The sequence below is a fragment of the Brassica napus genome, chromosome A2, assembly GCF_020379485.1.
Source record: "Brassica napus cultivar Da-Ae chromosome A2, Da-Ae, whole genome shotgun sequence".
NCBI classification, from domain to species: Eukaryota; Viridiplantae; Streptophyta; class Magnoliopsida; order Brassicales; family Brassicaceae; genus Brassica; species Brassica napus.
Window position 1 is genome coordinate 3,191,272 of NC_063435.1, and position 27,790 is coordinate 3,219,061.

At 34.8% G+C, this 27,790-nt stretch overlaps 10 protein-coding genes across 17 annotated transcripts; 8 read left to right on the forward strand and 2 right to left on the reverse strand.

Moving 5' to 3' along the window:
- The first annotated feature begins 513 nt into the window (after window positions 1–513).
- LOC106425786 (acyl-protein thioesterase 2) lies at window positions 514–2,547 on the forward strand. 4 transcript variants are annotated; one of them, XM_022699874.2, is made up of 9 exons: window positions 514–637; window positions 730–811; window positions 885–996; window positions 1,142–1,178; window positions 1,279–1,327; window positions 1,460–1,564; window positions 1,767–1,917; window positions 2,027–2,106; window positions 2,197–2,547. In XM_022699874.2, exons 2-9 carry the CDS (start codon window positions 781–783, stop codon window positions 2,367–2,369), a joined length of 738 nt encoding a protein of 245 aa, XP_022555595.2. In that variant the 5' UTR covers window positions 514–637; window positions 730–780; the 3' UTR covers window positions 2,370–2,547. The 4 variants fall into 4 exon arrangements, with proteins under 4 accessions (XP_022555595.2, XP_013721953.2, XP_048605630.1 ...); XM_013866499.3 differs by having other exon boundaries at window positions 517–637; window positions 1,279–1,348; XM_048749673.1 differs by having other exon boundaries at window positions 527–637; window positions 750–811.
- On the forward strand, window positions 2,539–4,489 carry LOC106425785 (nudix hydrolase 19, chloroplastic). Its single transcript, XM_013866498.3, is given in 7 exon segments — window positions 2,539–2,544; window positions 2,628–2,768; window positions 2,771–3,289; window positions 3,367–3,612; window positions 3,679–3,778; window positions 3,862–3,954; window positions 4,031–4,489. Coding segments are annotated over 7 exon segments (1,389 nt in total). The 3' UTR covers window positions 4,315–4,489.
- A 2-nt stretch (window positions 4,490–4,491) lies between these two features.
- LOC106425787 (mitochondrial pyruvate carrier 1-like) lies at window positions 4,492–5,782 on the reverse strand. 2 transcript variants are annotated; one of them, XM_048749695.1, is made up of 5 exons: window positions 5,632–5,714; window positions 5,313–5,420; window positions 5,168–5,222; window positions 4,954–5,089; window positions 4,492–4,776 (listed from the first exon to the last, which is right to left on the reverse strand). In XM_048749695.1, the coding sequence occupies exons 2-5, from the start codon at window positions 5,409–5,411 to the stop codon at window positions 4,734–4,736; spliced, it is 333 nt and encodes a 110-aa protein (XP_048605652.1). In that variant the 5' UTR covers window positions 5,412–5,420; window positions 5,632–5,714; the 3' UTR covers window positions 4,492–4,733. The 2 variants fall into 2 exon arrangements, with proteins under 2 accessions (XP_048605652.1, XP_048605655.1); XM_048749698.1 differs by lacking the exon at window positions 4,492–4,776 and having other exon boundaries at window positions 4,950–5,089; window positions 5,313–5,421; window positions 5,632–5,782.
- Window positions 5,783–6,616: 834 nt separating this feature from the next.
- Window positions 6,617–9,095, reverse strand: BNAA02G04700D. Of its 2 annotated transcripts, none has more exons than XM_013819207.3 (2): window positions 8,262–8,886; window positions 6,617–6,945 (listed from the first exon to the last, which is right to left on the reverse strand). In XM_013819207.3, the coding sequence occupies exons 1-2, from the start codon at window positions 8,733–8,735 to the stop codon at window positions 6,787–6,789; spliced, it is 633 nt and encodes a 210-aa protein (XP_013674661.1). In that variant the 5' UTR covers window positions 8,736–8,886; the 3' UTR covers window positions 6,617–6,786. The 2 variants fall into 2 exon arrangements, with proteins under 2 accessions (XP_013674661.1, XP_022551566.1); XM_022695845.2 differs by lacking the exon at window positions 6,617–6,945 and adding an exon at window positions 7,137–7,788 and having other exon boundaries at window positions 8,262–9,095.
- Window positions 9,096–10,456: 1,361 nt separating this feature from the next.
- Window positions 10,457–12,145, forward strand: LOC106425737. 2 transcript variants are annotated; one of them, XM_048749684.1, is made up of 5 exons: window positions 10,457–10,705; window positions 10,872–11,180; window positions 11,401–11,565; window positions 11,643–11,694; window positions 11,783–12,145. In XM_048749684.1, exons 2-5 carry the CDS (start codon window positions 10,921–10,923, stop codon window positions 11,870–11,872), a joined length of 567 nt encoding a protein of 188 aa, XP_048605641.1. In that variant the 5' UTR covers window positions 10,457–10,705; window positions 10,872–10,920; the 3' UTR covers window positions 11,873–12,145. The 2 variants fall into 2 exon arrangements, with proteins under 2 accessions (XP_048605641.1, XP_048605643.1); XM_048749686.1 differs by having other exon boundaries at window positions 10,490–10,705; window positions 10,883–11,180.
- Window positions 12,146–12,361: 216 nt separating this feature from the next.
- Window positions 12,362–14,075, forward strand: LOC125583115. Its single transcript, XM_048749681.1, has 3 exons — window positions 12,362–12,603; window positions 13,314–13,538; window positions 13,632–14,075. The coding sequence occupies exons 1-3, from the start codon at window positions 12,439–12,441 to the stop codon at window positions 13,845–13,847; spliced, it is 606 nt and encodes a 201-aa protein (XP_048605638.1). The 5' UTR covers window positions 12,362–12,438; the 3' UTR covers window positions 13,848–14,075.
- Window positions 14,076–14,845: 770 nt separating this feature from the next.
- LOC106425741 (SPX domain-containing protein 1) lies at window positions 14,846–16,914 on the forward strand. The gene is made up of 3 exons (XM_013866452.3): window positions 14,846–16,002; window positions 16,073–16,199; window positions 16,305–16,914. Exons 1-3 carry the CDS (start codon window positions 15,730–15,732, stop codon window positions 16,700–16,702), a joined length of 798 nt encoding a protein of 265 aa, XP_013721906.2. The 5' UTR covers window positions 14,846–15,729; the 3' UTR covers window positions 16,703–16,914.
- Window positions 16,915–17,049: 135 nt separating this feature from the next.
- Window positions 17,050–18,174, forward strand: LOC106425749. 2 transcript variants are annotated; one of them, XM_048749689.1, is made up of 4 exons: window positions 17,050–17,151; window positions 17,295–17,459; window positions 17,630–17,785; window positions 17,847–18,174. In XM_048749689.1, exons 1-4 carry the CDS (start codon window positions 17,072–17,074, stop codon window positions 17,878–17,880), a joined length of 435 nt encoding a protein of 144 aa, XP_048605646.1. In that variant the 5' UTR covers window positions 17,050–17,071; the 3' UTR covers window positions 17,881–18,174. The 2 variants fall into 2 exon arrangements, with proteins under 2 accessions (XP_048605646.1, XP_048605649.1); XM_048749692.1 differs by having other exon boundaries at window positions 17,900–18,174.
- A 2,363-nt stretch (window positions 18,175–20,537) lies between these two features.
- Window positions 20,538–21,901, forward strand: LOC106425820. Its single transcript, XM_013866539.3, has 3 exons — window positions 20,538–21,222; window positions 21,312–21,484; window positions 21,561–21,901. The coding sequence occupies exons 1-3, from the start codon at window positions 20,704–20,706 to the stop codon at window positions 21,718–21,720; spliced, it is 852 nt and encodes a 283-aa protein (XP_013721993.2). The 5' UTR covers window positions 20,538–20,703; the 3' UTR covers window positions 21,721–21,901.
- Window positions 21,902–26,404: 4,503 nt separating this feature from the next.
- Window positions 26,405–27,544, forward strand: LOC106380711. Its single transcript, XM_048749714.1, has 2 exons — window positions 26,405–26,807; window positions 27,400–27,544. Exons 1-2 carry the CDS (start codon window positions 26,513–26,515, stop codon window positions 27,483–27,485), a joined length of 381 nt encoding a protein of 126 aa, XP_048605671.1. The 5' UTR covers window positions 26,405–26,512; the 3' UTR covers window positions 27,486–27,544.
- The last annotated feature ends 246 nt before the right edge of the window (window positions 27,545–27,790 follow it).

Below are 27,790 nucleotides of genomic sequence, written 5' to 3' on the forward strand. Positions count from 1 at the left end.
CTATCTCGCATCTGAAATGAAATAGTGATTCTACCAAGCTAAAGTCCAACTCAAAATCAATATGTAAAATAAGCACAATTTATAACCAGCATTGAACAAAATAGATTTGATTGTTTCAAATAAATTACCTTTCAATTAAATAAACCGAAACCGAACTGAGAATCATTATCTTAAAAACCGATACCGAATTAGATCCAAAAATTTGTAGAATATTAGTTGGTTCCTTTCTAACATTGTATCCAAACTGAAAACCGAAATAAAGAAACAAAACCAAACTAATTTCATAAATAACCAAACAATTTCTATATCGAACCGAAGTGAACCAAAAACCGAACACCAAGACAGAAGCATAACACCAGAAAGTACAATCCTAGGAATTAGGATTGTAAAGCCTTAACCAAGTTTGGTTGGTTCAAAAGTAAACCGAATCTCCCAAATTCTATTGTTATGGGACAGACTGGATCAAAACAAAAGGATGGGGATAAAAGTGAAAAGAACTAATTAATAGTGGGGGCGCTAAGAAAAATGTAAGTGCAAGCCATATCAAAAGTTTAATGGGTTGCTTGCTGGCTGCTGCTGAGCCACTGGCTTCCTTAGACTTCTCCGTCGATAAACTATAGCCGAGGCACGGTCTCAGGTAACATCTATTTCTGTTTTGTCCTGTGACTTTCACCAATACTTTCTTCATCTACTTCTGTAATATATCGTTTTGATATTGGTCTGAACTAGACTGTGTTGCTTTCCCCAAGTGCTTCTTCTCAGCATTGCTTGTTATCCGAAATGAGTATCTCTGGTGCTGCACTTGGTTCAGGTTAGTATATTCCTCTTTTGTGTGAGTTCAAAATGAAGAAACATAGAACAAAATTAACTCTCAGTTATTTCAGGAAGAATTTTAGGAAGAGCGGTAGAGTTTGGGAAAACTCATGTGGTTAGGCCCAAAGGGAAACACCAAGCTACTATTGTCTGGTTACATGGTCTTGGCGACAATGGCTCTAGGTATGTCTGCCACTGGTTTTTCAATTTGGAATATTATTTAGCATCATAGTCTAGATCCAAAGCCTTTTCTGAATGATTCAGTCAGTTTAAAAATTTGGCAGTCAAGACCTTAAGTCTATTTTTTTTATTTTTAACCTGACTGCAGCTGGTCTCAGCTTTTGGAGACCCTTCCCCTTCCCAATGTGAGTTATAAGCTTTAGGTGATCCTCAGCAGTTGCCTTAATCATGTTCCTATTACTTTACCTTTATCAATACTAACTCATCTTTTTATCTGTGTTGTAGATCAAATGGATATGCCCGACTGCTCCTTCTCAACCTATAAGTTTATTTGGTGGTTTTCCCTCCACAGCTTGTAAGTTATTTTGCTACATAGCACGCAGTCTTACATTCTGGTTAGTGGAAAGTAGTACTAATCGAAATAGAGAGGGAGGGTTTGATGAGTTGCTTCTGTAATTATATGCAGGGTTTGATGTTGTGGGCATCAATGAAGATGGACCTGATGATGTAGAAGGACTGGACGTGGCTGCCGCACATGTTGCAAATTTGTTGTCGAATGAGCCTTCTGACAGTAAGTTTTCCTTGCAAACTCGCCTCTTTGTTCTCCTCCATGTGGTTACTTAAATAGTAAAAAGATCTAGTAAGCAAGACAATTAGAACTTTGATGTATGGTACATTGTTGTAACTGAACAGTAAAAGTTCAAATATAGAGAGAGACATTATTTTTGAAATTCATTTTTCTAAAGAAGTGTGTTATATTTCATTGCTCAAAGTTAAGTTAGGTGTTGGAGGGTTCAGCATGGGTGCGGGGACGTCTCTATACTCAGCGACTTGTTTTGCAGTCGGTAAATATGGAAATGGCAATCCTTACCCTATCAATTTAAGCACAGCCATAGGCTTAAGCGGTTGGCTTCCTTGTGTTAAGTAAAGTTTCCTCTTTGTCCCTAAACGTTCTTCTAGTTTAAGAACTTTTTTTATAAATTAACTGGATATTTGAATGACTTTGGTATGTTTATTATCCTTTGTTTCAAAGGACACTGGCTGGCAAACTAGAAGAGGAACAGATCAAGAATCGAGCTGCGTCCTTACCAATTTTAGTTTGCCATGGAAAAGGTAATATTACCCTTGAAAACTTTGAAAATGTTTCATCACGATACAAGTAAAAGAAGGGTTACATTTTGAAGATTATGTTTGGTTTTCCAGGTGATGATGTGGTGCCGTACAAGTTTGGGGAGAAATCTTCAGAGGCCTTGATATCACATGGGTTTAAGAAGACAACGTTCAAAGCCTATAGTGGACTTGGTCACTACACCATCCCACAGGAGATGGATGAGTTGTGCGCTTGGTTAACATCCAACCTCGGCCTCCAAGGTTGAAAAGGCTTTTCACTTATGTCACTAAATTAACCCCTTCAAACTCTTGAGAGTTTCATTGATTTGGATTGGATCCTTCGTATTTTCACTTTAAGATGTATAACATCAAAGCATTATATAACTAGTCTTTGAGAGATTTGTATGGGTTGTTCAAAAAAAAAAAGAGACTTGTATGGTTGTATTTAAATAATAAATTAAAATATCTCCGTCGGTTTGCGCGCGGTTAACTGATTGCAAATTCGACACGTGTGAGAGAAATAGCTCGACACGTGTGAGGAACAGACTCGTCGGAGTCATCGTTTCTCATCAAGCGCGGGGGAGAAGAAAGAAAACAGAGATGCTCTGTTTCTCTCTTCTTCTTCTTCTTCTTCGTATCACATTCTCTTCAGATCTGTAAACTCTAGAACTTAGCCGAACGGACTAACAACACTCTCACGATGAACCTAAGAACCCACGCGTACGCAGGCAACCCCTTAAGATCCAAAACCCCAAAATCCACCGACTCCTTCTCACCTTCCTCCGCTTTCAAATCCCTAAAATCCCTAATCCCTTCAATCCCCAATCACCCCACGCCTTCCCCCGATTTCAAAGTCCTCCCCTTTAGCAAAGGCCGCCCACTGGTCTTCTCCAGCGGCGGAGACACGACGCCTCTCTGGCATCTGGGATGGATCAGCTTATCCGATTGCAAGGCTCTGTTAGCGACTCGCGGGGTTGATCTCGACGAGAACTCGCTCGTGTATTTAGGACCCAAGGTGGAGGAAGATTTAGTATACTGGGCGGTCGACGTGTCGTCTCAAGAAGAACACGGCGTCGTTTTGGAGTTAGCGAGTAGGAAGCTCTGTTTCGTCGAGGTTAGGACGTTAATGGTGGCTGCTGATTGGGAGGATCAACGCGCTATGGATGAGTTAGCTATTGCAGGACATGTATGTTGAAAGTATCTTCTTTTTAAAGTCTCCTCCTTTAATATTGAGATTATGTATTGTTATGATGATAATGACAGGCGAGAGCGTTGCTTGAATGGCACAAAGTCTCACTCTTTTGTGGAGCTTGTGGAGGTTCAACTGTTCCGAAGGAAGCTGGGAGAAGAAAGCAGTGTTCTAACGAGGCTTGCAAAAAGCGGGTTTATCCCCGGGTTGACCCGGTTGTTATAATGTTGGTTATTGATCGAGAGAATGACCGCGCGCTTTTGAGTAGGCAAGCGAGGTTTGTGCCGAGGATGTGGAGTTGTTTAGCTGGGTTTATTGAGGTATGAATGAAAGCAGACAAGCCTTCTCTGTTGTGTGTATGTTATTATATATGATGATTCTGATAGCCAGGGGAGAGCTTAGAAGAGGCTGTGAGGCGAGAGACATGGGAAGAGACTGGCATTGAAGTAGGAGAAGTTGTCTATCACAGCTCTCAGCCTTGGCCTGGTAAGTTGACTTAGTTTAGGAACTTTTGTTTCTAATGCCAAAAAATGCTTTAGAAACGAGGATATGCTTGTCTTAAATCGCAGTTGGACCAAGTTGCATGCCCTGCCAGTTGATGGTTGGGTTCTTTGCTTTCGCCAAGACTCTTGACATAAACGTAGACAAGGAAGAGTTAGAAGGTAGAGTGACTTCCACTTCCTGCTCAGAGTTTCTCAACATTTCATCACGTTGACCTTTTGTTTAATGTTGCGGCAGATGCTCAATGGCACAGTAGAGAAGATGTGAAGAAAGCAGTGTCGTTTGCGGAATACAGGAAGGCGCAAAGAACAGCGGCTTCAAAGATAGAGCAGATGTGTAAAGGTGTGGAGAGAAACCAGAGTCTGTCAACTGATTTCAATGTGGAGAGCGGTGAGCTCGCTCCTATGTTCATCCCGGGTCCAACTGCCATAGCTCATCACCTGATCTCAACATGGGTGGATCAGGGTTCTGGCAATGTTCACTCAAAGCAACAACCTGGTGTCTCTCTCTCAAATCTGTAGCTAGAAAGAAAGTTACAACAATGATGCTTTTAGAGAAATCAAACTGTTGCTGTTGATTGCCTATTTTGAATTGCAGAGGCCAGAGGGTACTGTTATTATGTTTGTTAAAGAATTTTATTATTATGTTATTTCATGTACTATCAAAATGGAATTTATAATAAACTCTTATAAAACATATGAAGACGAAATGTGGACTTTGCGACTGGTCCCAAATTTTATTACAAGCGGTATACTTATTTCAAACAAAAGAGATATATGTCAATGAAGGATCCAACAAGTAAATCATCCATAGGTTGGGGACAGAAGACAAACACGTTTCAAAGGAAAATGAAAAATAGATGGATCAAGGATTCATTAATTTCCAAGAACTGATATGCTGATGATCCGTTGATCATCGGAAGCAGGGGTTGAAGAAAGCTTTACTGAGCCGGTTTCTCCTCTTCTTTAGTTGAGGATAGATACCTGTCATTAAGCACGTTTAGATGATTTTCAGAATAAGCTAGAAACACAAGGCTAAAGCTAGAAACTGTACAAGCATATTGCATCATACTGGCTTCGTCTCTAAAAGTAAAACTTGTTTGTTTATTAGCTGAATATATATATCATATATGGTTCTGTGTGAGATGTTATAGAACTTACCCTTGGGATCTAGCCCAACGCGAGAGCTGATAGAGCTGAACAGTCTCATTGGAAGCATGGCAGGCAAGTAGTAAATAGTTGCGTGGCTGCACCATCCATGCAAATCTCATGAACAATGCAGAGTAAATGCACATGGCTGTAACAAAACAAATGTAATGAGAGAGAGGCTTAGCTTAGCTAATAAACCCTTCTTCATAATAATAATATTTCTTACCTGAGGTCATGTTTCCAGAGATCATCTCAGGGGGCTTTTGCATATCCACCAAACCCTATTAGTTGTTCAAAATCAAAAATTCAAAACGACAAAGAGTGAATCCATCCACAGTGGTTTGATTGATAAAAAGAAGAAGAAGACGTACAGCAGCAACAAAGCCCCAGTTAGCGATAGGACCCCAGAAATGGGTTGTTTTAGGTCCAACCGGACTGTTCAAGAACGCTTGGAACCCTGATGCTGCCATTTTATCCACCCTGCAATCATTTATTATTACTAATCATTATAATCGAAATCAAAAGGATTTCAATTGGGGATTTTTTTTTTCAAAGTCAAATTCGACATAAGCACAATAACATATCAATCAGTTCCCCAATCTCAAACACGAACAGAAAGCTAGCAATCGGTTTTGATTTGATTCATCATCACTCTAAGACGATCTACGTTGGGATCAAACACAAACAAACCTGAGGGATGCGATGCGAAGAGGATTTGAGAGAGGAGTGAGCGAGCGAGGATGGAATAACAAAACAAGTCTCGAGAGAGATGCAAGTGGGTTGGGCCTTCTTCGTTAACCACTTTTTTATGTGAACCGAATCTTACCTATTAATTAGAATGAGAGGCCGGTTTGCCAAACCGGAGTTACAAAAAGGATTAGCTACTCCTTTGGTTTTGAAATGAATAATTTAAACTCGCGTAGCGCATGTCCATTGGGTCATTGCGACAGTTAGGACAAATCAAAGAAACAGGCAGTAAGTTATGTTTGCTCTTTGTTTTTTCCTATTTTTTTGGCAACGAGAAGAATTTCACTTTTATGTGGTCATTGTTGATGGTTGAGAACGTCAATCGGTATGAATTTAAAAAACGAACTAGTGGAATGTATCGAGTTTAGTGGATGGGCGAAAGTAGTTTGTAATACATTGATTTGGAATTTTTTTTCAAATCGGGCATCTGAATCGCCTTTTATCGGATTGAATAAAATTTATATTTCAAAAAAAAGGTTTGCATGTTATCCTGATAAACGAGTGTTTTTTTTTACTTTTTGCAGATCCGTTATATGGAATTAGTCATTATTATGCTAAAGTCGAAGACCAAATAGTTTGAGTGGTATATTCTGAATGCGCACGGGAGAGGGATCGATATATAGGCAAAGGTTTTTTTTATAACTATAATAACAAAGTCTCATTCATAACTGAACCCAGTGAGGCTTGTCTATGCTTACGTCAAGCTGTCTCCTAGAAAGGATTTGTCCCCAATAACTAGTATATCATTAGCCGTAATATTTAGCTCCACTCTTGCTCACCTATAGCCTTTCGTTAGTTCTTACATTTCCGGAATCTTAATCACATTATTTCAATCTTTCAAGGAATAAGATCTTCCGAGTTGATTTTCTTTTGTTGGACGTACGCTCATATACATATAATCCAAACAAACTCAACCCACAAATAAAACTAGGGTTCAAATCCTTCTTCCAACTCTTTTAATAACAGTACAATACATTACAGTAAAATAAAGGGTAGGAATCTACAGTAAGCCTTTTCAATATGATTGGTACAAGTTACATCCTACAAGGAAGAAAATAAAACAAATATAATAATACAACGACTAAGAAAGAAAGAAAATCAATGGGGAGAGGTAGAACGAACTTTGGTTTTAAAGAGGAGAATGTAGAGTTTGTCCATTGAGAAATAAAGAAAACAACCTGTGGAATGTGTTACGAATGACCCGAAACTTGACCCCACTATGCAATGCCATGCTGGTCCATACCCTTTGTCAAATTCCTGCATTTTGTTTTTCATATCTCACTTACATTACAACCTATTTATTATGTTTGTATATACAACATGCATGAATGAATCATAAACCTTCGCATCTTCTCTTATGTAATTCAGTTAATTAACTGAACATCTTTCGTAACTTTGTTCTTCATCATTGACATGATATGTTTCTAAAATGCAACTCGATCCATCAGTTAATTAATTGGTCTTCACGGTTTTAAAATCTTTTTTTTTTTTTGAAAAGGCTTTCAGATCATTCTTGCTATGTCTTTTCTTTGTATGTGCACTTAATTTTTTTTTTAAGTTGTTGACCAAAAGAATGTTTATTTTCTATAACAAAGCTTCTAGCATTTTGTGATATTTTGAAATATGATTTCGATGCTAGTTCTTCAGTTGTTCCACCATTATGTTATACATTTGAATGTTCATGATAGGAAACATCTTTAGCAGAATATTTGTTTTGTACACTTTTTAGTGTACATAGTTATAAAAATCATTCTTCTATTTACTAATTGTCAACAAAAATAATTGCCAAGAGAGCTTATAGTCAAAGCACAGCGTTCCTTAACGTGGAACAACAAAAGAAGGATCCAAAATAAGTTGAAAATAACAAAGGGATAAGAGTGAAAGAGTACCGCATGGTTTTTTTGAGGACCAAACATTATTTATTCACCCACATTAAATTTTTTTTTTTGCAGCTCATGGAGACACCAGTCATTTGATTGATATGAAAAAGGAATTGGTTAAGCGGCATGATGTGTCTCTTTCCCCCTCATACTTTGTATTCATTTTAGATGTTTGGTGTTGAAAATGAGTTTTCTGACTAGTTGTTCGTATAAATGTGGACTGAACGAAAAATCCAATAGAAGCTATATTAATCTCATTAATTTGTATACCCATTCCACCTATTTAATCGTCTACAATAATTCTAAGACTATAATATCACACATTTAATGCTCAACTTTATAGACGTTCTAAAACACTGTCAAATGCTGAACCTAAACACACAAAATGAGTTTAAATATCTGTTATTTGTTGTGTATATATCATAGACCTCACTCCAATCAAATCACAATGACCAATATGAAAACACAATAGATGCTTCTGATGCAATTGCAACCACTAGACTGTACGTAGATCTATTAATCCACATTTTTTTATATCATATTTTAGCGATATTGTAAGTTTTGGCATCGCAAATTTTATTTTCTATTCATGAAAACCCGCATCTAGTGATATACTTTTGCATTTAATCAAATGATAAAATAGGAGAAAGGAACAAAAAGAAACACGAGAAAGGAAGAGAAGAGAAGTGTTACCTTCTTGAGATTGAAAGCCATGTGCTTGGAACTAAACTTCTCCAAACTATCTAATGTCGTTCTCGCACACCTGAACGCATGTGCCTGCATAAACCCCGGCATGTCCGCCGCTAATATCCTCACCGTTAACATCTCCGCCGCCGCGGCTATCCTCGCCGTTGTATCCCTCTCCACGTGAGACACCGATTTTCTCCCTTCCTCCGCCGCACCACCACCATCACCGCCTTTCTTTCTCTCTTTACTACTAGTCTCTAACTCGAAGATGTCTCTCACCAGATGGTTTGGCATTTTGTTTGGACGGGGGACTATGGGTTTTGATGCATCTTCTTGCGATAGTGATGATGGTGGGATCGAGTCTTTGTTGGGTTTGAATTTAGGGTTTATGAGTGACTGCTTCGATGTGGTAGTGGAGAACTTGTAGAAGCTCATGAGACTCTTCTTCTTTTTTGGTTTCTCTTCGGTTGCCATATTCATTACTATGTTTTAAAGTCTTTTGCGTTTGTGGGACTCTTTAATGGCTCATATGTGTTATTTATAAGGAAGCGGCAGAGGATGACAAATGAGTCCTCTCTAATATTCTCTAAGACATATTTCAATTGAATAGAAGTAAATATAATTTATAATAATATAAAATTTTATTTTATAATAATAAAATGGAATGCATGCTATGCGTACGTTTTAAACATTTTCTCATATAACTATTTTTTCTTATATAACTTTAAAATCTTGTAATTTGGTGTGGAGAAGGATAAATATTGTGGAGAAGATAAATAATATGAAAAACGGGACTAGCTTGGGGTGTACAAAATATTGACTAATCTAGCTTCACATGGCATAATTAGCCGAGCTGCATATAATATAGCTTCGTGATGGTATGAAGGATAAATATTGTATTATACATGTGGCATTGTTCTGATAGTTGTTTAAGCGATTGATTCGGTGGTGATACTAGAGCAAAACTAGTAACAAATCATTACCTCTAGCTAGTCACAATTTTGGTAATTTATTTAATCACTGGGTAAGAACCCTTTTAATATACACCAAATTAAGCCGTATGATCAAACGCCAAGACAATGATAAGAACGGAGACAAATTGAATAATGTGGATTAGGAGATGAATAGGGTGATTGACAGAGAATCAAACCATGTGGGTTGTTCTGAGTCAAGTGAAATTAACGTTTTATTTACTTGTCAACAAGTCTAATCAACGTATATTGGTTTTTGGGATATACATATACGTAGACAGATAGATGGAAATGTTTATTTTTCTTGTTCTGTAGACAAACACACTAATTGTTCAGGGTCCCTAATCTGATATTTTATGCTCAACAAATCATGTCCCGGTCATATATGGACCCTCTCGACTCTTGTTATTCCAGCCAATTTCGTTAGGGGTCTTACACAATTTGTTTGTAGTTAAGAACTTATGTGCATTTGGTTTATATATTTGTTTGTAGGTTGACACCAATCTCAATAATAGCCACAGATTTTCTGTGGTCTGATGATTATCCCGTAATGAAATCGAATCTGAACACACATATGACCAGTGAGTAACATATGGTTAAAAGATAACATAAAATTTTAGTTGAGGTATATATTTTTGAAAATTACAACTTGGTCTTCGTTTCTCTGCACTAAAAAATAAGTAAAGTACACAAAGATCGAACATATTTACTAATGACGCGAAAAGCATTGAGAGATGTACTTTGTTATGACCGTATCTGATCTCAAGCTTTCAAAACTGATAGTCGGTAGAGTTGAAGCGTGACACGAACTCCCTTCAAGTCCCTAATGCACGAACCCAAGCTTCCAAGTCATACTTTTTTTCCCAGCTGCATGGTTCAAAGCTCCGGAGACAACCAACATGACTCAGTAAGCTTCAGAGGCAGAGCCGGTCCTGAGATTAACATATTCACTTAAGGCCGCAATCGAGAAGAGAAAAAGTGGCTGGTTTTATACATTTTTCAGAAAAATTGACTGTTTTTAAAAGCTATACTTTCCAGTGAAATTGGTAACCGCAAGCGAATGTTTGCTTTGATTTGCCTTAAGGCCGTCTCTGTTCATGGAAAATCCATCCCTAGCCCATATTTCGTATATAATATATATAAATAAAACTGGCATACCAAAAAAGACTTTTTTTTTTTGGTGCGACTCATACCAAAAAAGACTAAATCCATCAGTTTTCACTTTCCTCTCTAATCTATCAATGGAATGTGGTTTTGTGAAATTTAAAATACATAATAGAAAAAGGGATGAAGCGAAATACGACGTCGTACGGTCAAGTCTCAGCTCCCAACCCTTTGAAAACGGTTCAGTTACAACAAGTCTCACGCTTTCACTTCCCAAAAGCTAAAAGCTTCAAGCTTCCTCCTTTTTCTCAAACATTTGTTAAGAGAATTGGGATCGCTTCTTAGGGTTTCCACCACGAGCTCTCTCAATCTCAGGTTAATTCAATCTCTTCCTTCTCTCATTCTCAGCTCTCAATTCCCGTTTCCGATCTCTCAAAATCTGGTGAATTCGACGAGAATTCATCTTTCTTCAGATCTTTTGATATCATAATTTTGTAATTTCAAAAGAAAGATTGAATTTTTATATGGAATGGTTCTCTAGGGATTGTGTAGGCTCTGTTGCTGCAGAGGAGGTAGGTGGGAATACTATCATGTCTGGTGGAACTCCGCGTGGTGGTGGCGGCTACATTAGGCAAAGGCACAGCCAAGGATATGCTTCTGGTGGGGATGATCTTGAGGACGATGCTTGCTCTAGGCACCAGCCTTTCTCCCTCGAGAGTCCTAGGTGTAAGACTTGGGTCGAGGTTCTGGAGAATGTGCTTTGGATTGCCTCTGCTGTGTTCATCGTTTATTTTGGAGACATGCACTCCAATATGATCTACATCTTGTTACACGATGCTCGGATCAAAAGGTCACAGCTTTTTATTGTTTCTTGATCTTATGTTGGTTTATTGTAATCAATCAAAGTAGGATGAAATGAACCTTGAGTTAATTATGGAAAGGCCTTTCCTTTTAGGTGGTTTTGATAATGCAGATTGATTTTGATGTAGTTTTTTGCAGTTTCAACATTGTTTTGGATGATGGGTCTTGCTGAAAACATACTTAATGCAATCGTTTGTCTTGGTTTGTAGGATGCCTTTGTTTTTGGGGATGTTGGGAATTGGTGTGAACGTTGTGATCATAATCTACGAAAGTTTGTTGTCGTGGAGCATGAGGAGGTTCGATGAGAAATGGGAGCTGTGGAGTATCTCTGCTCTGCCTTTCATCACCCTCCTTGGCATCATTTCGTTCTGCCTGTAAGTGAAACAAACCCCATATCTTAGGAACTACCACCGGGAGTTTTTTGAGTCTGAGAAAGTATTGTTAAATGCAGGCTCTCCTTTGCTCTGTGGCCTATATGGGGATTCTTGACTCTCCCTCTTCTGGTATGACCTCTTAGACCATACTTATATATAAATCGTTATTCTTGTAGATACAATACAGTAAATGGTTTTATGTTTTTGATGAATGCAGTTCACATTGTTCATGGCATGCCTAGTTGTGTTCCCACATCTGACAATCATCAAACTCAGGCCTCAAAACGAAGAACTTCGCATAGATTGAGAGAATTGGAGTTAGTTACTGGGAGAGTGAGTGGATGGATACCCTTTCTGTCTTCTTCTTGTTGGGAAGTGAATAAGTGTGAAGAGGAAAGGGAATGTGGGTTGGTTTGAGGTATATATAGATGATAGATATAGATGAACTCATTGATGATCTTAATAGTGAGAGGGATCTTTTTTTTCTTCTTCTTAATGTCTTTTTGAGTCTCTTGAGAGTACATTTGGTTCATGTCTTTGTTTCATTTCCAAGTGCAGTGAAGTGAAAAAACATTCTCAATCAGCTCCTTCAAACTCTTTAGTTTCATCAAAAATTGACAAAGCGGAATAAAAGAAAAAAACATTTGCAAAAAAAAAAGTCTTGTACCTGACATAGGCAAACAAATCAATGCAGGAGTACTAATCTATGTTTATAGCGTCATTAAAAAATTAATGAGATAAATTTAAAGGAAAAGGTTATTAAAATTTTATGATAAAAAGCAAACTGTAACAAAACTGCGAAGTACAAATGTAAAGAGACATCGGTTAAAAGACAGAAAGAAGCATTTAGTTGTGGTTGGTTGAGGATAAGAGATGGGACACGTAATTCGACAGCTGCTGATAAACCCTCCTTCTTCCTCGTCCCTTCTCCGGTGCCGGACTACTCTCGACTCAAACTATGTCTTCTCTCTGAGAACCTCAGTTACCAAATGCAAGGGCAGATTCTCTTGTCTTTTCTCCGGCGGCAACCAGAGGGAGGTTAGTTTACTTACTTCCCTTTAATTGTCTGTGTGTAAAGCAAAATGGGTTTCAAAGTAATTGCTTAAAGATTAATAGGGAAGTAATCGAATTGTCTGGAAGGTTTATGGGTTTTCAATTTTATCGCATAAAAACAAAACATTTTCTTTGTTTGTGACTCTGGAACTTGAGAATTATTCAGGATAAGAGGAGTGGTTCTTTATCTAAAATGGATCCAGAGTTCGTATTGATGGACTTTGAACAGAATCTGGATGCATTTGCCCAACTCTTTGCTATAGGGTAGTCTAAAACTTGATGTAGCAGTTGATTAGGCTTTTGTGAGTTAGTTAAAGTGGAGTGCGTGAGGGTTTGAGTGTTCTTCTTCTGTCTGTGTTTTTGTTATAGCCTTGCATTAGTCTTATCACTCTGATTTGCTGTATTGGTATATGAGCATAACAGTTTCTTACCTTTGCTACTTTCTATGGATATATATAACATGAACTACTTTGTTTTAGCTATAACTTCCTTTAGTAATTACATAATCACACCTTTTTAGCTTAAGACTTAATCTCTTCTCAAGCATTTTCTTTTGCCAAATATGATTGATTGCCTTTTGTTGTTCCTGATAGAACAAAAGAGAAGTGATGTGTTTTAGAGACGGAGAAGGTTAGCATCATAGCCTGGTGGCTAATACCCTTTTGCTCTTCAATTTATTTTTTGATTGTTTGCAGGAGCAAGCTCGTAAAGCACTGGAAAGCGCTCTTGGTGGGAAGAAAAATGAGTTCGACAAGTGGGACAAAGAGATTAAGAAGAGAGAAGAATCCGGTGATGACGGAAATGGTGGCAAGGGAGGAGGAGGAGGCTGGTTTGGAGGCGGCGGCGGCTGGTTCAGTGGTGATCATTTCTGGAATGAAGCACAACAGATCACCATTACTCTCTTAGCAATACTTTTCGTGGTATGTGTTTTGTTTTCCTTACTAAGAGAAAGACTTGTTTGTTGATGGTTTGATTTTTTTTTCTTTTTGGGGGGCTTGTGTAATGGTTGGCAGTATATGATAGTTGCGAAAGGTGAAGTAATGGCTGCATTTGTGTTAAACCCGTTGCTGTACGCGCTGCGAGGAACACGAGAAGGTTTGACTTCTTTAAGCTCCAAGCTCATGGGAAGACAAGCTTCTAAAGTGAATGGTGCTAGCTCAGAGGAGATATGGAAGGACAGCCAGGTCTCTGCTAAAGAAAGCGTTGTCCGAAAATGGGGAAGTGACTGAAACAAAAAGTTCATAAAGTTTAGTCATTGAAGTCTTTGAATGTTTTTCTTCTTTCGGTTTCTTTTAAATATCAAGATGAGATCAGTTTTTGTAATAAATGATATTTAGGCCTGCTACTTCGGTTTTCCGACACCAAACCGAGTCATTTTTTTTTTTTGGTTTTCAGTTTACTGTAGTTTTTAAAAATAATTCCGAAATAAACTGAATAATATTACGGTTTGGCTATCAGTTAATTTTGGTTTTAAATTACCAAAATTAACCAAGATTTTTTTTGGGGTTCAGTTTGATTGAGTTTGGTTAATATTGGTCTTGTTTGGTTTGGTATTATTTATTTATTATTTATTTTTAAAAGATCGGTTAACTGTTCTGTTCGTTCAAACCGAACGAATAACCAAATTGATTTTCAAAAGCATTTCGCACCAAACCGAATTCAAAACCAAAAGTGAACCAAAAACCAAAAATCTCGATTCGGTTTGGCTCAAATCCGCATGAGTAGGTACATTCTCCTGTAAACAAGAAGAGTAGTAACTTTTTTGATCTAGCCTTAGTAAACAGCAAATCAAGTCTCTCGGCTATGTGACTATGTCTTCATATGCCATCTTCAATAAATAATGACCAAATCATAGATGAGGAAGCTTGAATAGAACAATGTAGAAATCATATCCTATGGATAAATCTAAAATGTCAGAATGAACAACATCCTTGTTTTGAAGCATATGACTATGTCATAAGAGTTTCAAATTTGACTCGAAAGTTTATTTTGAGTAAGAAACTGAACAAGAAAAGAAACTCAACCAATTGTGTGTTTTCTTTTGTTAAAAATCCTTAAATAAAACTAGCCAACCCACATCTTAGTTGTAGTATCTAAGACGCCAGCAAACCCACTACGTAATGTTTTAAAATGTTGTAAAATATTTTTAAGATAGAAAAATGAGTGATGTAAAGTTGAAAAGTAACATAGAAGTTTTGCAGAAACTAAAATATAGGCAACGTCATCAATGGAGGGAGAGAAACGGTATGAATGGAGACGCGAAATATCGTTGTCATTTGGATGCTTTAAAGTTAAGAAAGATGCTGAGGTTTATACCCTTTTCTTATTGTTAAGAGCAAGAATATTCCCATGATGGACCGCAAAAACTAGCAACCATTTGTGCAATACCTCTTTTTAATACTATATCTAAATCAAAAGTGGTAATCGTCAAACTATTACTAGTAAAATGACCATGGAGACAGAGATAGATCATTAAGACCTAATGTCCCACATGTCTTTTATCATGATAATCTGAGCTGGATTTATTAAGATTTATTTTTTTGCAAAAATACATTTATACTTCCTCCTCCCTTACACTAAAGTGAATTTTTGATCTTTTCATACAATTTATGATATAAAAATGATTTCTTTATAGTACTATAATTTCAAAAGAAATAAGTAATCTATCATTTAAAAAAAATTGTGGAACTGATGAAATATGTTTTTTTATAAAATATAATTTAAAGTTTACTAATTATAATATAGAAGAACATATTCAAGTAGTCTATAGCTAGTATGTTCAAAAAAATTTAAAATTCATCAATGGAAAATCATAACTGGTTGGTTAAACCAGAATAAAGTAAGAAAATTGATAAATAAAAAGTGATGTATGTGAGTGATATTTATAAACCGACCATGCCCATGTGTAATAACCTCACCCACAGCTAGCAATAAAGAACCACATTGAAAAGAATAAAACCAAGAGATATTCTCCCAAAAGAAAGACACAAAAAATGGATATTCCAAAGAGAAACCTTTGAGAATATTCTTCTAAAACCTATTATAACCTCATCATCTTCCTTTCTTCTTCATCCCTACACTAAAGTTTTCCCAAAGAAACAAAAAAGAAGCATGAAGTTCGGTAAGAGTCTGAGCAACCAGATCGAGCAGACGCTGCCTGAATGGCGTGACAAGTTCTTGTCTTACAAAGACCTCAAGAAACGACTCAAGCTCATCACCTCCACAACTCAAGATCGTCCCACTAAACGTCTCCGAGTTGACGCCGAGTGTTCCCTAGGAATGTCCAAAGAAGAGATCAGTTTTATTCAGTTGCTGGAGAACGAGTTGGAGAAGTTCAACAATTTCTTCGTTGAAAAAGAGGAAGAGTACATCATCAGATTGAAGGTACTAATCATAACGAACATTTTGAATCTTATTTGATTCATTATTGATATGTGTGTTGGGGTAAGAACAGGAGTTGAGAGATAGGATTGTAAAAGCTAAGGACTCAAAGGAGAAGATGATGAGAATGAGGAAGGAGATTGTTGATTTCCATGGAGAGATGGTTCTCCTTGAGAACTACAGTGCCTTAAACTACACTGGTAACTTGTAACCCAAGTTTCATATCTAATCATGGTCCTTTAGCATAATTGTATTTTATCTCTAGGAAGAGACAAATGTTGAGATATGTTTTGTAAACTAAACAGGATTGGTTAAGATACTGAAGAAGTATGACAAACGAACCGGTGATCTCATGCGCTTACCTTACATACAAAAAGTTCTTCAGCAACCCTTTTACACGACTGACTTGTTGTACAAGCTAATAAAGGAATCCGAGGCAATTCTTGATCGGTTTTTCCCAGCTACACAAGAATCTGAGGATCCTACTGATGCGACAGAGTCTGAGAATATCCAAGCAGAGCTCTCAGAGCACAAGTTCATGGAGAGCCTCCACATGAAAAGTACAATAGCTGCTTTGCGTGTATTGCAAGAAATCAGGAGCAAAAGCTCCACAGTCAGTGTCTTCTCGCTGCCGCCACTCCAGTTAAACGGGTTAGATGAGACATGGAAGAAGATTCCGTTGTTGGAGCAAGAAGCCAAATAGAGTGAGAGAGATGGAGACACTTCTTTTCCACTTAGAAGCTAACAGATTATAAAACCAGACACATTATCAATGTGGACATCTTTTGTCCTTATTATTAAGTTCTTTGTGGTTGTAACTTTGTTTCTGTGTTGTGTGTACTAATCGATGTAGTATACCACTTCAGATTTGTTACTTGTTGATTCTCTTTTTTTATTCAAAGCCATTTTGCTCAATGACTTGACTTAGTTTCACATTCTAGACTTAACTTCCGAATGTCACAACTTACGTGTGATGATCTAGGCTTGCTCATGAATGCCTAGATCATAAAAGCCCATTATAACCCAAGTAAACATAAAGCCCATAAAAGCCCATTATAAGTAAAATCTGCAAATGCCTTGGCTCCACTCTAAAACCCTTTCATTTTCAATTTTGGTATCGCTTCCTCTTCCTAGTCGCCTTGAAATTATCAGGTATCTTGCTTGATCCTTTCTTATTGATTTGAATCTTCACCATGATTTAATATATGGAACTAGTTAGAGACTGATTACAGATTAACCAAGATTATGAGGTTTAATACGTTCTTTAATACTGTTTTTTGGAAAATTTGCAAAAGTGAGGGAACGATGAAGGTGAAATCATCTGTGAAGAAGAGGTGTGAGTCTTGTCAGACAGTGAAACGCCGTGGAATTATCTATATCATATGTTCATCCAATCCTAAGCACAAGCAAAGGCAGGGGTACTGCTCCATCTCTCATGAAGGAACAATACCAACTCCCTTGTAAGTGATATGTTTTATAGGTAATACTGGTTCGGACAAAGATACTAATATGTTTATGTGTTTTATTTTGACCATTGACAATACAAACTGAGTTAGCTAGTATGTTTTCATTGAAGAGTTGGAAGTGATAAGAGACTGAGTTGAAATGTATTTTGTGATTTAAAAAACAGGTTTGATGAGGCGTTTTCTAATCAGGAAGTGGTGAAGCTGCCTAGTCTGAGAGTATCTGCCAGTCTGGCGCCTCTTTTACACAAGAGGCCTGAGCCAACAACGATTTTCGGGTGGGGGGCAGGTTTTGCATCCATACTCTTCAAACAAGGGACTCAGTAAGTTGATCAGGCATTTCTTGTTTAATATTTTTACAGTTGTAATTGCAGTTTTTTTCAGGTTTCTGGTGAAGGCGAAACATCATCTTATATAAACACTTTTACTTTGGTCAGTTGTAGGCTCTTCTAGGACCGTGCGCCTTGAATGACCTGAACAACGAGATATATGACAAGCTTGACTGCTTGAGTATTCAGCCTTTCTTAAGATTTTTCTTTGACACATGTTGATTCAACATTTTAAAAAGTATTGAAGTTTCTATTAAACTTTTTTCTTACTAATAAATCACTTTCTTTGTTTTTGCAAATTATTTTTTCCATATGTTTATATTTCGAATTAGTATGTAAAACTGTTTAACCTTTTTGTATTGAAAATACAGAATGTTATTATTTGTGAGTTTGTGTTAAAAAAAAAGTTATTATTTGTGAGTCAAAAAGTAATATTTTGAAACGAGAAGAAACAAATGTACAAATTAAAATAAAATCATTAATTTAAACAAATGAAAGCTATAATACCATTTAATTTCATCATCAATTTGTGCAAACCGAAAACTAATTCCTTTTTCAACACTTAGCTACCTCTTGTTACCACAGCTCGTACAAAGACAAATTACAGAAAATAATATAAAGAGACGAAAGCACACCAAGTAAAAGCGAATCAAAAACAAAGAACTAGAAGCAAGTAGATATGTGGAAGACGAAGACCTTCACGACAACGACCCCTTCTCTCTCTCCACCGTTGAGCACTATGCACGTGGCTCCCGTACTGCGGTCACAGAAAGCCCATTCGGTGAGCATATCCCTGGTCCCCTGACTATCTAATCGTTGGACACTTCCACTTTTGGACATAGTGCCTCTTCATACATTACTTTTGTTTTAATTTCCTTCCTCGATCAAAATCATTCACAGCTTGATTCCAAAGACTCAGCTCATCAATAATTGACCCCCCCCCCCCCCCCCCTTTTGTTGAAATGTCTACTTTTCTGCTGCCATTTTAACCAATTAATATAGAGGAGAGGATGAAGGATAGTAATTGATAATTGTGTTTCTTTCACAACAAACAACAAAAACAATAAATGGATAAATGATTCACTTCACTTGTATATATAATTTGAACATGATCATTTCTCAAAGGTTCAGGATAGTCTGCCAATGAAAGTTAACATGATCTTAATAAGTGGACCATATATATGATGTAAAAAGTTATGGTTGTCTGAATAGATTTGTTCCGTTGAATATAGGCCATGTTAATTTTGTGCCGTTGAATATAGGCCATATTATCAACTTAAGTTACACTAATTATACTAGATCAAGTCAGTATCAGAGACAAGCAGGAATATAAGTCATGTTATCAACTTATAATGGGACCCCAAGAAATCAAAGATATAAATTGTTATGGAGGCAAATTGTCGATTTTATCGTCAGCCTTAGTAATAAACATGTTATCGTGAACCGCGCAGTCAAAGGGGAACATCCACCCACATGAAACTCGTATAATTACTTTTCATTTTGTTTTTTTTTTTATCAACTACTTTCCATTTTGTTTTAAAAACAATTTGCATGTTTTGCACACATATACCGATGGTCGACGTACATAGTACATAGTAAAATCAATTGAGTATTTGCAAATATTTTAAGTCTAAAAGAAGTAAACAACTAGGGTTGATGTAAAACATGATACATGTAAATCACAAATTTTATCTTCAAATTATAGAAATTTTAATGAAACATTTTTTCTACGCAAGATAACTAATTATTTTTAATTTTATTAGCACTGAATATTGACACTATTATAATACTATCAAACAGTGTTGTAATGTTTTACCAGTGACGTTTAACTCTCAAACATTAACCACACGAGTAACAAACTTTTGTTTTTAGCTAAGCTAAGAACAATTTGTTGTCCACTTTATAGTTTTTAAAGCTCTTTATGGTAAAAGTTGAGAACAAATGATGTTCCAGGACTGCTCAATAAATCAATATTGAAAAATCTGAAGTCCTAACGAACGGAGCAGAGAATAAGCAGACTTATCATATAGATGAAAAAATCTAACTAAACACCATTCTGGTACACAACTTGGAGAAAGCAGCCAATCAAACAATAAAAATCTTGGAGAGAAAAATAAAATTAAGAGAAAAAGACTAAAATAGCACTAAACCAAGTTTTTGTTCCCAAAGTAGCACTCAAGGCTCAAAGTCACAAAAATAGGTTTCATTAAAGAGGTAATGTACACTTATACCCCTAGGGTTAATTAATCCAAACCTTAGGGTTTAGAGTTAAGGGGTGGGGTTTTGGAATTAGGGTTTAAAATTTTATAAATAATAAATAATAAAATAAAAAATAAAAATTTTAAAAACAGTTTCAAAAAGTATTTTTAAATTATAAAAATAAAATCTGAAAAAAAAAAAAAAATTTGAATTTTTTTTTTAAAAAAAAATTATAAAAATTTCGAATCTGAAAACATATAATCTGAAACTATAAAAAAAAAAGTTTTATTTTTTTTTATTTTTATTTATTTTTTTTTTTTTATATTTATTTTTTTTTTTATTTAATTTTAAACCAAGGATATTATAGATATTTTACCCTTTAATGAATGTCATTTTTGTGACTTTCTCCTTCTAGTGCTATTTTTGAGACATAAACTTCAAAAGATGCTATTATTGACAATTGCCCTAAAATTAATGAGTTAACAAAAAATAAGCAAACCTTCACGTGATAAAAAGCTAATCGACGGCTGAGATTGTTTCTCCTTCACCTTCCTCAACTAAACCATCTCACCAGTCAGTCACCAGTGTATATAATGGCACCGTCTTCACTTCTCTCACACCCACCCCCATAAGTTAAAGTCTCAATCTTTTCTCCTTCTTTCGATAGTAGAACCAACACTTTGAAGCTCAGAACTCGACCCACAAAAAAAAACATGCTTCTACGAAGCGCGTCGACTCCACTTCTCAACTCGTTAGTTCATGTCTCGACCCCAAAGGAATCTCCAAACGAGGCCGTTGATCAACGGCCCAGATCCCTCGTACTCTCTTCACCTTCCTCTTGCTGTTACAGCCCGATGTCTATACACTCCAGCGACGAAACCACGAGGAGGGTGAAAAGAACGGCGTCAGAGAGCGATCTACGCCACCTGACGACGACGAAGCCTCCGTCGAGCAAGTTCTTGAACAGTGCTGCTCTGATGGAGGACGTGGAAGAAGGAATCGGCTTCGGGATTATCCGCACGTCTTCTTACGACGGTGGTTTAGCGTTTTGGACATTAGAGGAAGAAACTGAGGTTAGTAGCGGCGGTGGCGGCGGCGGCGGGATTGTTCACGGCGGAGGAAAGGGCGGATCCGATGGTGACGATAGCACAGACGTTCATTATCGTAAGATGATCGAAGCAAACCCTGGAAACGGGATGTTTCTTGGCAATTACGCAAAGTTCTTGAAAGAGGTAACACTTTTGTCTTTTGTTTTTTTTTCTTCCTTTGTCTGAAAGTGCACGTGTTTTTGAGTGCTGATTTGTCTTTTGGTTTGAAACAGGTTCGAAAAGATTACTTGAGAGCAGAGGAGTATTGCGGGAGGGCTATTCTGGTGAACCCAAACGACGGGAATGTTCTGGCTATGTACGCGGAGTTGGTGTGGATGATTCATAAGGATTCATCTCGTGCTGAGTCTTACTTTAATCAAGCCGTAGCAGCTGCTCCTGATGATTGGTAAGAAAAGTGCTTTAACTTATCAAACTATCTCTCTCTTCTTTTGTGCTGATGTGTTCTTATTGTTTGTGTGCAGTTATGTACAAGCTTCATATGCACGGTTTCTTTGGGATGCTGACGAGGAAGAAGAAGGTGGAGAGGGGGAGAAGGAAGAGAGGCACGAAGAGGAACTTGTGACTCAAGCTTCTCGAATGAGTTTCTTCACCGGTCTTTCTCCAATTACGGCCATGTCTTAACTAAGTGGGCTCGGCGTATAGAATTAGATAAACTGTTATGTGACGTCTATGATCTATCATCTAACCCTTTGTTTAATATTAAATTCTTTATTTTTGCTTCGTTTATATGTTTGCTTCTCTGCTTCAGTTTTAGAATTTGTCTCAGTTGTGGGTAATAAATAAAAGTTTTGCTTTCGATAAATACAACGGTTTATAGATGAAAATGGCTGGTCTTGAACTGAGACGAGACATACACTAAGCCTATAACAATGGAGAACAACCGTGGAGTGATTGATGAAATTCAGCAAGAATTTGTGATTCATCCTATTTTGTTAAATCTCTTCATGATTTACAAGAAGGGAAAGCCATTTCTTGTGTTTTATTGTGCTATAGCCTTTAGATTACTAGAGCAGGCCAGTCCCCAGAGTTAGATGCCTTTGATTTTACTGCATTATAAAATAACTTGTGCAAAAAGTTACTGCAATGAAGAAAGCAGAAGTGGGCCTAGGGTGGAGATGACCAAGAGCAGCAGCTCTAATGGCAAGGGTGCCACAGCCCAAGACGCGCCTCACATAACTTGGAACAAGATTAAAGATGGCAGCACACTAGCAGAGTCCTAGTCTTATTTATCTAGAACTTGAAACTGAGTATGAATGGTGATCAAAAAATAAATTGGAACAATGCATTTTTAACATTCTTGAAAAAATTTACCATTCATAAAGAATAATTTTTTTTTTCCTATTATTTTTCATTCTTTTTATTGTAGAGAAATATATAACAAATTTGTTTCTCACTAAATATGATAAAAAAATTTTATTCCTCATCATTCTTATAATTTTATTTCTATCCGTCTCCGATGTTTATGTAATGGTTACCAGATAGATCCAACATATTTTAAGCTAAGTATAATTAATTTTTAAATATGGTTTTCATAAAATAATAAGGTATAAGAAATACAGTCAAACGCAAATCTTATGAACGGCTCGAAATAGTGCAGTCAGACATGGAATTTTCACAAGTAGAATTATCTGCAAACAAGTTTTTCTTAAAAGATTTTCCCAATTATCTCAATAATAAATGTGGATCCTATGATTTAGAATTATCCTTTTTAAATTACTAGGGATTAACCCGGGCTACGCCCGGGATTTTTATTTTTTTCTAATTTAAGTTGTTAAATTATTTATATTTAGGTTATGATATATATTAATATAAATGTTAAGATGCATGTCATAATTAAAATTTATTTTTAAATTTTAACACGTTAAAGTAACATATTTTTTACTGTTTAAATATTTATATGTAATTTTGTTGGCTATCTAGTTATCATATTTAGCAAAACTATTTGTTGAGTATTTGAATAAATGTTTTAGATATTTAATTAAACTGCAGAGTATTTTCGGTTCGACCACATGCTCAACAATCTATCGATCCGTAAAAAGATGGACGATCTCCTTGGCCAGGTAAGTAAAATTTTAGCAAAAATATCTTTGATTTTCAAATATTAAGTATATAACTATTCTTTTGAATATTGTTTTTTTAATTGTATTTTTTGATTAAATTATTGTATGATAATGTTTATGTAAATATTTTTTGTGATGTTTGAATTTGTGTTGTTCGTATACTTAACCTAGATGATATTGATGTTTAACAATTTATTGTTTTCTGGAAATAGAAAATAATGATATATCAAAAAGTATCTAATACTTGTTAAATGATAGTATAATGTAAATTACATCCATTATTTGAAAATAACAATTTGTTGTTTTTTATTTTTTTTAAATCAGAAATTATTTTTATTTAAAAACATTATTCATATATAATATATTAGTTTAAGTTTGGAAGATTAATTTATATATATAAATTATGTATATTTAAAAAAAATTTAAGATATTATATATTGAGTAACTGAATAAAAGCTGAATTTCTTATCTTGAAAATCAAATATTTATATTTTTGTCTTCATGTTGTACTCATATTTATAACTCAGTATGTTTTAAAAAAACTTAGTTTTAAGTAATAAACGAATTTAATAAATTAAATTCATCACCTATAATATTCTGTAAACTATATTTGAAAACTCTCTAAAATTATATTTTAAGCATAATATTACTATTATTTAATTTAAGTTATTTTAAGCATAATATATGCTAACCAACTTAAATTATATTTACAATAGGACCATCCTAAACTGGTTAATAAACCAAAAACAATACTAAACCAACATGAACCAATACCTGATTTGGCGAGGAAGGAAGTGTTTCGGGATAAACGCTTAAATGATTATTAACTGTAATGGTTTGATCATGAAAGAGTTAGTATGAATATTAACAATAAAATTATGGATTTGATTAATTTAAATTTGTAAGAATACCTTTGAGTCTATGAAAAGCAATTGAATTCCCATGAATAAGTTTGGTTTTTGAAAGTTGCGGGTTTTCCAACAATGAATCCACCTAACAAAAAGTTCGTTGTTATAAAAAATCTCTTTCAAGATCATTAAAGGTTTTTGGGACGGCAAGAGTTGATGGTGGAACCATTTTTTTGCTCGAGTGCTTTGAAGTTTTCCTTGATAGTGTGAGGTTGATGTTGATGGAATAATGAGTTTTATAAGGACTTTTTGATGTAAAACTATACATTTTTTTTTTTTTTGTTAAATGTGCTATTTCCATTTTTATATAATTTACTACCATTTTAAGATAGATGTACATTTTAAGATCGATGTTTAAATCTTAATGTACTTTTTCCATTTTTTAAAATGTTTATTTCCATTTCTTATATTTTTTATTTACGTAATATCTATATTTTATATTTTAAAATAGATATTTAAATCTTAATGTACTTTTTCCATTTTTTTTAAATTGTGTATTTACTTTTATCATATATTTTATATTTTAAGATAGATGTTTAATGCTTAATGAACTTTTTCCATTTTTAAAAAAAATTGTGTATTTACTTATTATTATATATATAATTCATATATTATATATTTATATTATTTACTTATAATTTATTTTCCTGTATATGTATTTCCATTTCTTGTACTTTTTATTTACTTAATATCTCTATTTTACATTTTAAGATAGGTGTTTAAATCTTAATGTACGTTTTCCCTTTTTTTTAAATTGTATATTTCCATTTGTTATACTTTCTATTTACGTAATATCTATATTTTAAATTTTAAAATATATTTTTAAATCTTAATGTAATTTTCCATTTTTTAAATTGGGTATTTTCTTATAATATATATTTACTTATTATTTATTTTTCTTTATATTGTGTATTTCTATTTCTTATACTTTCTATTTACTAATAATTTTATAATTTAAGATAGATTTACATTTTAAGATAGATGTTTAAATACTAATGTACTTTTTCCATTTTTTAAATTGTGTATTCCTTTTCTTATACTTTTTATTTGCGTAATATCTATATTTTATATTTTAAGATAGATGTTTAAATCTTAATATACTTTTTCGATTGTTTTTAAGTTGTGTATTTCTTTTTCTTATACTTTTTATTTACTTAATATCTATATTTTACATTTTAAAATAGATGTTTAATATTTATGTACTCTTTCCATTTTTTAAAAATTGTACATGTACTTATTATTGTATATATAATTAATTCGTATATTTAAATATTTATAATATTTACTTATTATTTATTTTTATATATATTGAGTATTTCTCTTTCTTATACTTTATATTTAGTTAATATCTATATTTTATATTTTAAGATGGATGTTTAAATCTTAATGTATTTTTACATTTTTAATGTAAAACGGCAATGTTTAATAGAAGAACTTGGACAAATAGTCAAATAGTTATATTTATGTTTTTTTTTTTTTTTTTATAAAATGGTAATGTTACATTATGGAGATAAGCCGTTTTTTTTTAGTGAAAAATGGAAATCTTACATATGTTTAATGTAGTTTTTCCATTTTTTTATGTTGTATGTTTACATATTATTGTTATTTTAAATATAAAATGGTAATCTTACATATGTTTAATGTAGTATTTCCATTTTTTTATGTTGTATGTTTACATATTATTTATTATTTTCGAAATTATATATAATTTTTTTTTTGCAAAAGTAATTTTACATTATGGAGATAAACCGTCTTTTTTAGTGAAACATGGTAATCTTACATATGTTTAATGTAGTTTTTCTATTTTTTATGTTGTATGTTTACATATATTTTTTTTTTTTAAATTAAAAATGTAAAATGGTAATCTTACATATGTTTAATGTAGTATTTCCATTTTTTATGTTGTATGTTTACATATATTTATTATTTTCGAAATTATATATAATGTTTTTTTTGTTTTTTTTTTATAATGGTAATGTTACATTATGGAGATAAGCCGTCTTTTTTTCAAGTGAAAAATGGTAATCTTACATATGTTTAATGTAGTTTTTCTATTTTTATGCTGTATGTTTACATATTATTTATAATTGCGAAAATTAGTAATATTAAAGTGTAAAACTATATTTTAGATTCCATTTTTTAATGCTGTATGTTTACATATTTTTTACAATTTTCGAAAATAATTAATATTAAAATGTAAAACTATATTTTATGCCACGTGTCATCTTTCGGGATAAATTTTTTCCGCTGATGTGGACGCCCTATGGAGCCTCAAAAGCTCCCTTTTATTAGTAGAGATTACCTTGATTTTCTGGATTATTTCGAAAAGTTTCAACAACAAAGAGAGTAGAAAAATGTCAACAACGCACATGACATGAGTCGCTATAATAAAGATTAAACGCGAGAAAAAAAAAAGATCACTGAAACAAAAAAAGAGAGAGAGACATGGCCACTGAAGGAGACGCGACGTTTCCTGCTGCGACTGCGACGAGCGATGCGGCGAGAGGTACAGGCGGCAAATTAAGGCGACAAACCGCGAGGAGGCACTCAGCGACGACGCCGTATTCTCGACCGCCTCAGAACCAGGCACAACGGAGGCCGTGGATCTCGAGAATCGTCGATCCCGCTTATCGGATTATTTCCGGCGGCGCCACGAGAATACTTCCCTACTTCTTCTCTAATGCAGCCTCCGCTCCTAGTGCTCTCACAGCTCCACCAGAAGATGAAGATCGACACCAAGGTCTTTGGTCTAATGTTTTTGAGGAGTTAATTGGAATTTAACTTAATTAATGATTGTATCTATGTAGTTCAGCGAGTATCTAGGGTTTTGTTGAACTTGCCTCATTGCTAGAAAATTAGACGCCATAAAATCACCAGGGATAGGCTTTACTTTTTTTTGGTGCATGATTGTAATGGTCAATTAAGATGCTCTGTGTGTGAACCGGGCTTTGTAGTCTGGTGGTAAAGGAACCTTGGCTGAGATGTCCGCCATCACGAGTTCGAGCCCCGGCCACAGCGGATATAACATGGTTTCTGTTTGGCCTCCAGGACCTTCCTCGCCAGTTCCGGTTGGACGCAGTGGAATAGTCGGACTAAGTGAGAGGTCCAGGATACCTGGATTATCAAAAAAAAAAAGAAAAAAAATGCTCTGTGTGCTTTAGTGTTAGTAAGTAGCTTTTAGTGTGAAGTGAGTGATGGATGTATTGACTCCTTGCTTGAATAGTGTCTTTGAGCAACAAGTGTATCATCTTTTGGGGATGTATATACAGTTTTACTCCAGAGAAATAACTTGTCTGATATAGTATTTCGTTTTTTACTTCATTTTCTACTAGATGAGTTGCAAGATGATCCACAGGAGAATGATCCCAGCAGTGTAACACCAAGTTTAAGTGTAAGCGTCTTTCAACTCCTCTGTTAATATCTGATTGGGGAATATACCGCTCTAGCTAAGCTGGTTTTTTTTTTGTCTTTGCTATAGTGTGTTTTTTGGTATGTCATGTACGATTTCATCAACTAATGGAAGTAAATATCATTCTTGCTCATGTTTTTTTTTCTTGTAATCTTTGACTTTTTGCGCTTGTGTGTGTCTGTCTGCATTTGTTAATTGATGGGATCTCTAAAAAATTTCTATGTTAAGAAACTGTTACTCTTACCGTGGCTGTTTTATATTGGAACCGGTAAATGGAATAAACAATGGTTTATAAATGCATAGAAGTGATTTTA